At 43.5% G+C, this 10,964-nt stretch overlaps 2 protein-coding genes across 3 annotated transcripts in view; one reads left to right on the forward strand and one right to left on the reverse strand.

Annotated features, from left to right (window-relative positions):
• RAD21 (RAD21 cohesin complex component) overlaps positions 1-313 on the reverse strand; it is a 79,401-nt gene extending 79,088 nt beyond the window's left edge. For both annotated transcript variants that reach the window (XM_070630896.1, XM_070630893.1), the window contains exon 1: positions 178-313. The gene's annotated coding sequence lies outside the window, so the exon portion shown is untranslated. The remainder of the gene's footprint in view (positions 1-177) is intronic.
• On the forward strand, positions 135-5,112 carry LOC103556306 (proline-rich proteoglycan 2). Its single transcript, XM_070630897.1, has 2 exons — positions 135-483; positions 4,229-5,112. The coding sequence occupies exons 1-2, from the start codon at positions 174-176 to the stop codon at positions 4,318-4,320; spliced, it is 402 nt and encodes a 133-aa protein (XP_070486998.1). The 5' UTR covers positions 135-173; the 3' UTR covers positions 4,321-5,112.
• Positions 5,113-10,964: the final 5,852 nt, after the last annotated feature.

Here is a 10,964-nt window from a genome sequence, read left to right on the forward strand (position 1 = left end):
GCTAAAGAACGGAAGAAGGAGGGAGACGAGGCTGGGAGACAGGGAGCGCCTCCGAGTGGCGGAGCAATAGCCGCGTCCCACTTGGCGGGGGTCCCGCCAGTTCCGCTAGTTGTCCCCGCCTCTGCCCTTCCCCCCGGGAATTCTAGCCCCGGGAAACAAGGCGCTGGCGATACATGCCTGGAAGGCTGGCACCGGCATCTCTCAGATGGGCCCAGGGCGTCCCGCCGCCGCCGAAACAGAGCTTCCCGCGGGCCCCGCAGAGTCCCAGGCAGGGCCGGGATCTGGCCCCCAGCCCCGCGTCACGCGCGCGGCTTCCCCGGGGGCGGCCAGAGCGTGCGCGTGCCGGAGGAGGCCCCCGCCGCCCGCCAGCTGCTGGAAGACCTCAGGCGGCGGCTGGCGAGCGCCTTCCAGCGGGCGGCGGCGCGCGAGCAGCAGAGCCGGGCGTGCTTCGAGGGCGCACTGGGCCGGCTGAGCGCCGAGCTGGTGAGCGCGCGCTGGGGGCGGCCAGCTCCGGGGCTGCCCTCCGCTTGGTCCTGGCTCCTGCTCCAGAGCCGGGGCTGCGTGGCCCACCTCAAGACTTGAGGGGCGGAGAGGAGCTGTTCCCAGGGAGGGAGAGTATGAGAGCGTGCAGCGAGGAGGAGCTGGGCCATCGATCTTCCCGGGAAGGCCAGCTAACATCCCGACAGGATGCTGACGCCGCCACCTCCCCAGCAGCATCTGGGAAGGAAGGGGTCCTGCGGCACCCGCGGTGCTGGCGCCTGTGGGGAGCTGAGTCTACTAGTGACGCGCCCAAGACTCCAATAACCCTTTTCCAGTTTGTTCTCTATCTTTCCACCCTATAGAAAGTTGCCTCTAGGGAACTCTTAGTATGTGTATGTATGGCGTGTGGTGGAGGAAATTTCAATGAAATAAACTCTCTCATAGGATCGATGGAGCAAGTCTATCAGCAACCATTTCTTTTATTCCGAAAGTTTTAGTCTTATCTTTCCCCTTGTGAAGATTTCAGAAAACAGGAAATAACAAGCTATTTTTTACAATAAGATATTTTGTCTCTTTTAAACATTAGGCAGGTTAGGTCCAAATGTTAAACTGGAGGGAATGCATAGGTAAAGATTTTAGATCACCGTTTTATAATCTAAATAATTTCCAAATAGATAAAATTAGAACAGGACAAAATGAAGAAGAGCCATTCAAAGTTTAAAATGGTGCTGCCCATGCACGTGTATAACAGATTTAACTTGGAAAATTTTGCTCTTTTTCATTGAATACAGATAAAATATTAACCACGACTTTAGAACTGATTCAGCCCTCAGTAAATTGTCTGATTTAAGAACCTTAGAATATTTATCTTGTTTCGGAGTTTGAGATGGGCAATAAGGGCAAAAATGTAATTTTATCCGTGTTAATTTGAATTTGACAAGGGATGAATTATCTCTGACGCAACCATATTGAGGAAACATGTGGTTTTCTTCTGGCATCTGAGCAGTTCGATAGCGGAGAGCCGTCCTTAGCGGAGATACAGCCTGGAGGGGTGTGCTGGGGGTCAGCACCTCAAACTGGAAGGCTGAGACCTGGCTCAGCCATCTCTGTGCTGCTGACCTGGGATGTCACTACCCTCTCTGTGCCTCAGTTGACTCCTTTTTAAATCAAATGAAGAGATTATGTAGAATAAACTCTGAGACACCTTCCAACCATTCTAACAAGTCATTTTACAAGTAGGAGTTTTAGGCAAGCAATACCTATTGGGGTGGGGAGGAGGTGGAGAATACGATTGCAAACAGATGAGAGTTCATATCCCAGCGTTAACGTTTAAAGGCTCTCCTAACTTAACTGGCTCTACCACTTTAGGAATGCTAATTAGCAAGTTTGAGTTTCAGTTTACTCATCTGTAAACTGGTGATAATAATCTCATAGGATTGCTCTAAGGATTAAATGAGATAATGTTACATAAAATTCCTGGAACATAGGCACTATTCAGTGGCTCTTTTTATGATGATAATTATTTTTATAGACCTTGGAGACTCATTGTCCGAAAAAAATGACATATACACTGGTATCAAAGATCCAGGGATTTTCTGGAAAGGAGCCAGAGAATTTCATACTTACACAGATACTGTGTCCCTGGGCTCCAGACCATGGTTAACATCTCGACCAACTAGTTCACCAATGTGTGTGACTTGTCTTGAGAAAAAGGCAGAAGAGTGTAGATGCTTTAGCTTAACATGCTCAATGCTAGAAGAAGTGGTTTCTGATAATGGGCCGTTAACCAGATTTCTATGGGAATTGGCATACATCCCTGCAGATATGTGCACATATCATAAGTTAGGGTCATATTTGTGTAAGGAATAATGTTGAACAGGTTCAATTAACTAGAGACATGCTGCTATTTATATTATTTTTGCTATTATTTGTTGTTTGAATTGGTCTTCTCAGTGGGATGTATTGATTTCCAGGGTCTGTGAATGGATTTCATTTTCATTCATATATATCTAAAATTGTATGCAAAATTTTGTAGGTGCATAAAGTGCGTTTTTTTCAGAGAGGGTTATAGCTTTCATCAGATTCTCAAAGGGATCCATGATGAAAGAAAAGTTAAGGGCCTATTAGTGTTTGAATTTCATAAATAGGTGTGAATTACACACACTCACTTTACTTAGGTGGTGAGCCATCATGAATAATTTTACTCCTTGATTCTTGGCATGAAAGGACAGGATGGATATTCGTCAGTTCATGCATTCATTCATTCACTCAGTCTTCTAACAAACACACAGAGCACCGGCCATGTTTGTGCCCAGGCAGTGCACCCATTCTTGGGAATACAGTTATGAATACAAAACAAACTAAGCCGTCAATCATCAGTCTAGTGTAGTCTGTGTGCTATGAGAGGCACGTGTACAGAATCTTGTGGGAGCACAGATAAGGGGCGACAGGGAAGGGACTTCTAAGAAGAGCTGGCATTTGACTGGATTCAGCAGGTAAAGAGGTGCCAAAGGGCATCCTAAGCAGACGGGGCGGAAGGAGATGTGACGCAGCATGGAGTGTTTATTTGGGAAGAGGCAAGGTTTCTGACCACCGGCCGTGGGGGCTGGGGTGGGGAGAGTGCCAGGAAGTGAAGCTGGAAAAGCAGGGCAGGATTATAGTGCGTCTCTGCCACACTGGAGAGTTGAAGCTTCCTGTAGGCACGGTGCAGGGGCTTTTGGGGCTGGTTGTTGTGTCGTTACTGTTAATGTTTGTTTGCCGAATGCTCTATTTCTTATTCATTTCTAATTCTTGTTATCAGAGAAGTGGTTCTAGGTGCTGAAGAATGAAGAAAAATGTGCCAGAGGAAAAACGGAAAGAAAATTTTATCCAAAGACTTTATGTTGCAAATTGAGAGGGGATCATCAATATTTGCTTTTTACAACAGAACACCCTGGCTCGTCCTGGGTGTTTTCTTTGATGAGTTGATGAAGAGTTTTAAGCAGAGAGAACAGGGTGCTTATGAAGTGCATTAAACAAGATGATAATTGAAGAAATTTGTGAATAGTTGATTACTAGTTTTCAACTGTCATGCAGAGATGATGTTGGACTAAGCCTTGTTGGACTGCCTTCTAGGTAAACTACCCTAGAGATCTATTTTTTTAACACATGAAGACCTTCGCAATCTCCCACTGGAGGAGGGAATAAATCAGCCCTGCTATATAACAGATTTCACTCTAGAGTGAAACTTGTTAGATTGTGTAACTACACATAACTGTACACCTGCCTCTAAGGTGTTGTTAAATATTTTTGCTCGACAGGGAGACCATTTAAAGTCCTAAAAACTTGAAATAACAAGTAATCAAGTAAATGGGCCCAGGGCTCGAATGCTCAGGTGGCCCTGGGCAGTTACCCTGTAGCTAAGAAAACTCGTACAGATAGATGATTTCATCACAGATCACATGCCGTTGCTTGAAAACAGCCTTCCGTGCACAGCAGGTTTTCATACGGACACCTTTGGGCATCAGCTATTTTTGTTTCCATTTCAAGGCCATTTCAAAAGCTATTTGTATATCCGATTTTACCTTGTCGTATAGAAAGTCTGTTTTATAGCCAGGCCAAACAGTCGGAACTGGAGAATAAGATGAGAAATACATCTTTCTTGATATCTTATTTTCCTTTCCTATAAAGTCCATATTTTTCTGGTGCAGAGAGCAGTTTCATTTGATCCATATCTCAGGCTAATAAAAGTCTTTATTCTTTTTCTAAGTTTTAGCTGGAAATGCATTTCCAAAATCGCCAACTGGTCAGAACTGTACTGGATTTAAACATGAAAATGCAGCAATTGAAAAAGGAGTATGAACTGGAAATTGCATCAAAATCTCAAAGCTCAGAAGATAATTCTCTGAATCGGGAATAAGGAAATGCACGCTTGAAGATCAGAACCCTAAAAATAACATAGACATCTCTGAAACAGTTCTGACAGTAACATCATGCATGCCTTGCGTAAGATTTTAGGGGCAATTTGTAGGCCCAAACTTAGATGCCATGGGGAAGTGACAGAAAATGTCTAAGAGGGAAGAGATAGAAAATGATATATGACCAAGTTTTGGCCGAGAAGTGAAAAAAATATGTACTGAAGAATGCTTTAATGCCAATTTCTAGTATGCTATTTTGTGCCACCTTAACTTTCTGGCATTGCCTGAACTTTCGGAATCTGTGCATGTTTTTATTTTACTTGATTATTCTTGGCTTGTCTGTCCAGTTAGTTATTCTGTAGCTACCCCCCGCCCCCCACCACTAAGTATCCCACTATCCATCTCCCCACGGATATAGTCATGCAGATCAAGCCAGGTTGATCAGCTTGTCTCAGGAGTTTTTGAACTAGAACTAAGGGAGTAGATGAGTATTTCCTGATGGTAGAAACTGTGCAATAGCGGGGTTTGGAAGCTGCTGGTGGCCACCACGTGAGAAAGTGTGAGCTCTAATGAAGGAGGTTGAAACTGTACCACTGGGAGGACAGAAAAAGACGGAAAGAACTGAACTTCCTTGTCCCTGGGGTCGAGCTGTCTAAAACCCCAGCCCTTGCTGTCATCTAGATATCTGAAAATACTCTAATAGCCTCCTAATAAAGTCTCCTTTTGCCTAAGTCAATTGAGTTGGACTTTTATGACTTGTACTCAAAAGATTCTTGACTAACACAATTCCTTTGTTTACGCTTTTAGGAGTTAAAATGGTTCTTGTTGAATTAGAATATCTACCTCTAAACCCTGAAAGTGCTGCCTTCTTAGTGCAGAGAATAAAGTTAAAAGATAGTTGCAGATCTCAGCAGTAGTTATAATGGTCATTATCTGTAAAAATAAAGATTAATTTATAAAATGTATGTAATTTGAATATTTAATTAACAATAAAGGTTAGTTCTTGAAGACAAAGGGGAACAGAAAGGACATGGTCTTCCTCTTAAAATAAATACAAGTCATTTTTTGTGTGTGAGGATTTAAGGATTACTGGGATCAAGTTTAGTTTGTCCTTAACTTTTTTCCCACTGTAAATGAATTATTCACAGCCCTTTGGTATTTAATTTCTTCCCTCTGTAAAACTGAGGTATTATTATGTCCAACTTACAGGACCTTGTCCATGAGCAGTTGGAGCATCCTGATATCTGACCACTGGATTTCTTGAGAAATTCTGCATATGAAGTCTTGGCTTATAAATATACAGACTGGTTTCTTAAATTATATTTGTAAAATAGATTTCCTGTATGTTTCTTCCCCAAAGTCATGGAAATTCTGAGGAAAGAGTTGGTGGAATTCCTTGTGATCTATTCTTTGGAAAAGATTCTACTTAAATACATTTTGGAGTGGACATTCTCAAATACATTTTTAAAGTCAATATTTATAAATTGTGCTTTTGTGTTTAGAAAATACTCAAGATGATTTATTTTATAAGCTCAATTCCTTACAGAATACAGAGAAGCTGACATTGGTTAGTATTCATGTGAATAATTCCATTATACTGATAATATACTCTATTGGGAATCAAAAGACAGAAACTTAAAAAGAGAATTTCTGAAAGTGGATTCATTGTTTTTCACTTTTTCAGACACACACACATACAAATGCCCACCAGTTATTATAAAGTATTTTGGCCATGACTTTTTTATCCCTATCTTTCAGTGATAAACTCTCCATCACTGTATCTTTCAGGAGTGACACATGCAGAAACAGAATAAGAAGCTCTTTGTTTCAAAAGTCTCTTATTTTTGGAAGCCCTAATCAGTGGAGTTGGCCTGTAATGTTAGCTGTAAATAGGGAAAATCAATGAGAGCTTGATATGTGGGATACTATTGTTATTAAATGTTTTTGCTTTGTTTCTCCACATAAAGTGAACTCTGCTCTCATGTGATATCCCTCCACTCCTCTTTATTTAAAGTAGCAGAGGCCAGATTGTTTTTGCCTCTGCAGTGGCACTCAGCTGTTTGTTCTTAGCTTGCTGGATTCTGGTCCTGTCGGCAGTGGCACATGGAAAGACAGCAAGGCCGCTTTTCTAAGGGATATGGGGTGTGCCTACAGTGGCTGCATTTCCCTTCTTTCCAGTGTTTAAATAAGCTAGAGCAACAGTATGACATTTTAAAGAAATAGGAGGTGGAAGAGACCAAACTACTGCCAGCTGGAGGAGAAAATGAGCAAATCATTGTAACCTAAATTATGCAACAGGGAAGCAGTAACTGGAAAAGCCAAAGAAAGAAGGATGTTCATACCAACAGTGGATAGAGAGGGCCAAGAGAAGAGAAACTAAAAAGGCAGTTTAGTGAGGAAAATATGGTGGTAAGCTTTTTCAAATGACACAATTTCTCACAGCTTTAATTATGGGGAGAAAAACCACTTTAGCAGGAAATGGGCTTTCGCTATATGGTACTTGTTTAGCACCTACCAGTGAAAGGGTGCCAAATTAATTATGACAATTAGGAGCATTGCACAGGTTGTTAGGCATTAATCCCTTTACAGGTGGCCTGGATGAATCCACAGTTTGTTTGGCTTGCCAAACTACCTCTGCTGTAACAGGTGCTCCTGGAACTCCCGCCTGGGGACAGATCGGAGTCCAATGAGGGTAAACCCATGATGGCTGAGCCTGCACCAGCGTAATTACAGGAATCCCATCTCCCCTGGTCCCTTCCCTGGCAGGGTACAGAGCCCCGGTGCAGCCATCAGCTCTGTTTATTTACCGCTGTAATCATTTCTGGAGTCCCTTCTGGCCTTAGCCTGGCACAAGGCCTTCCAGTGCCAGCTGCTTTCTCTCTTGTTGCTTTTATTGTTGCTCCTGCCACCACTATAACCGTCTCTCCTGCCTCTCGGCCATGTTATTAATGAGGGTTGGGGGAGGATTAGAAATAGGGTAGGTTTAGGGTTAAACCTATGCCACCCTGCCTACCTCTGGGCAATAGAACTCTGAGATCAATGCATACCTCTTATAGCAGCTCAAGCCAAGTACTGCTTCTCAGGGGCCGTGCACCTCTTGTTGCTCCTGATGATGCCTCTGACGAATGCTAAGAGGCTCCACCTCTTCCTTAGGAGCAAGAGTGTCACCATCTTTCTCTGCTGGGACCAGTGCAGGAAGGACACATGGAATGTAATGAGAATGAAACTAGCAATGACATGAGCCACCACTCCTGTGCCAGGCGTTGTGCCCAGAACTCCATGTATATGAGCTTATTTAATCTTCACAATGATTTGTAGGCATGTGGACGATGTTTTTGGAATCATTTGGCCTTGGTACTTAGTCTTGGCTCTGCCACTTACCATCTATATGACCTAAAGCAAATTGCTTTAAATTCTTTAGGTGTGTCTCGAGAAGCTAGTGATGATGGTATCCATCTTATTTAAATCTTGAGGAGCCAAAGTGAGTTTGGGAGACTGAGTGAGTGGTGAAAGCTCTTCTACTTCCCATGTGTTTCTTTCTTTCATATCTTCAGATCTGCATGATCTTCCTACCCTTTTGGGCTCAGACCTTTCCTGTACGTCTTCCTTCATCACATCTTTATGTCTCTTTCACACTCTGCCATCTGGCTCTGTTATGATGTTGACTCTGAGTCCCCTCTATTGATGGATAAGTTGATTTGCCAAACTTGGGAGTAGGCACTGGGGAGATATGATGTCAACGGTAACTGCTACTTATCAACCCCTGAGTCTGCCTGGCACACAGTGCTATGTGCCTTTAAAACTTAATTGTCCCAATAACACCGTGAGGTTGGAACTGTTGCTTTTCTCGTTTTATAAAGGAGGAGAATGAGTATTGGAGAGGTCATTCAACTTTCCATGGGTCACTCAGCTAGCAAGTGGAGTTGTCAAGATTCACATTCAGGGTTGGGTGTCGTCTAGCTGTTGAGACCCTCCCAACGTAATGGAGGAGACCCATGCACAAGTGAATAAATTCAGTATTATAACAGAAACATGTATGATGTTCTATGGCTGCTTTTTGCAAGGGTCAGACAAGGCTTCACTGAGGGCAGGTCCCAAGTTATTTGTGTCCACCTGGAAAAAAAAACCCCATTTTGTGTCTCTTATTCTACATAAACTAGTTGGGTGACCTTGGACAAATAACTCCACACTATTTGGGCCTCATTTTTCTCATTTGAAAATGAGAGGAAGACTAGAAGTGGCCTCTAAAACATTCCTCTAACTTAGAAACTCTATTCTATTCGAATCCTGCCTGCTTGTAACTGGACCCTTCACTCCCTCACCCCTGACTTGCCAGACTTTCTGGTACCTGTGGTAGAGCTGCTGACTGTTTATCACTAGCCCCTGGCCATGAAGTGGACTCTCTGGGTCCCAGCCCTTGTCCTGATCATGGCCCCAGCTGTGGAAGCCTTGATGATGACAGAAAGCAATTCTTGTCACTCTTGGATGCCTCTCTGGTCTTCTCACCCAAACCACGACTGCCGCCAGGGGAAAATGTCACATTTGCACTTCAGAGGAAGAGAAGCATGGCTCAGAATTTTATGTGTTAGATTTTAGAAGCAGCCTGGTGGATTGCCTGCTGTGGCAGACACTGCAGGCCGAGTCAGGAGTGCAGTCTCGGAGTCAGGTGATGGAGTTGGAATCTTGGCTCCTTCACCGCCTCACTATGTTACTTAACACCTTTGAAGTTTAGTTCATTTCTCTGCAAAATAACTATAATTACACCTACTCCATGGGCTTGTTGTGAAGGCCTAATGGATGAATGCATATCAAGTGCTTAATTCACACCCAAGTAGTGTTTATTATTATAACAGCCTATCCAACAAACATTAGCTCATCCATCATGCCTATCGGAAGTGCCCAATTCCAAGATAGAGACTGAGAATGACAGTTTCATTTTCCCCAGCCCTCTTGGAGCTCAGGATGGCTATGGAATCCAGTTCTGACCAACAGACATAAGGGAAAGTTTGCTGGGAGCTTCTGAAAAACGTTTTCTTTCCTTACAGAAGGAGAGAGAGGAGAAAAACGCTCTTCCTCCCTACTTCTTCCTTTCTTCCTTAGGAACATTGTCACATGAGATTGTAAAGCTTGCACCTGCTGCAGCCACCCTGTGACCGAGGTGGGAGATATATGGACACTTTGAGGATGGGAAGACAGAAAGATGAAAGGAAGCAGTGTCTTTGGTGGCATCATTGAGCTGCTGAGCCAACCCTGAGACTGCCTACCTATGGCTAGTCTTGAGCATGAGGCAACAATAATAATAAAACCCAATTGTTTAAGCCACTTTTATTTGGGTATTCAGTTCCTTGCCCCTGAAGCATCCTAACTGACCACTTGAACCCCCAACAGCCTCCTGGCATGAAGGTTCAGGATGGTGCCTTGTCTGATTGCAACTGTGGGGGACATCATCAGAAACTAGAGTCAAAGAACTCCAGAGACATCATTTGGTTGCTTAAATGTTTCACACATGCCTTTAGGGGGGACCCATCCTATGCGAAAGGAGACCAACAAAAGCATATTGGAGAGGACTTATCTGAGAGGAACCCCTCCTGAGCCCCATGGAGACTCTGGAATTCCACAGTAAACGTTCTGACTGTTGAAAACTTTTCCACATGTTCAGCCTTCATTAAGGATATTCCAGTGCTATGGGATCTACTAACCATGTGATTCTGTCAGAGAAGCCACTTCAGTTTTCAGCAACTGAAGGAATGGGGATGAAATAACTTCTTAAAGTGTCCCGGCAAAAAACAGTAAACTATTCATCGGCTCTTAAATTTTTGTATCAGGGAAGTTTAGTAAACTGTCAAAAAATAGCCTGAAATCGAGTTTCTACAAAAATTGCTTCTAAGTTGGTATTGAGGGTGGGTGTCAGTCTCTCTAAACTTCTACAGGATTCAGTGAGGGACTGTTACGCCAAGAAATACTTCAAGATTTCCAGGCAGGATTTTCAGGTTGCTAAGAACACAGCCCATGTCCTCTGGAATCTACCAGCGTTTGTAGTGGCTTTAAAGTTTACAGTTTACCCCAAACCTTACGGTTTTTCAAGTGCCTTACAGTTTACAGTTTACCAGGTGCTGTCATAGCCAATAGCGCATTAAATCCACAATAACCTTCTGAGGTAGGTGTTGATGGAGGCTGCTGAAATTTGAGGAAGGAACAAGAAAGGAAGGGAGGAAGAAAAGACAGCAAGAAAACTTGCTTGTCTGACTTGGGAAACATCACCCTCATCCTGCTTCCCAAGATGTCACTCTCTCTAAGTAGGCGGTGTTACCTCTGGGAGGGAGGACAGTGTGGGGAGTCAGAAGATCCAGCTGTGGGTGTCAGCTCTGAACTGAACTTGCTGTGTCATATCCGGTGAGTCATTGACGTCTCTGGCTTCAGTTTCATAAAAGCTTCATCTCTTCATTTCTAAAGTGAAGGACTGAACTCAAAATGATCTTTAAGGTTCTTTGGGTTAAGCACTGTTGTCTCCAGCTAATACTTTTAAAATCACCCTTTGAAACAATGTTGTCACCCACTCTTTAGCGTGAATTAGCTTAAGTGGTGCTG

This window comes from Equus przewalskii, chromosome 8, assembly GCF_037783145.1.
Source record: "Equus przewalskii isolate Varuska chromosome 8, EquPr2, whole genome shotgun sequence".
In the NCBI taxonomy this organism is placed as follows: domain Eukaryota; kingdom Metazoa; phylum Chordata; class Mammalia; order Perissodactyla; family Equidae; genus Equus; species Equus przewalskii.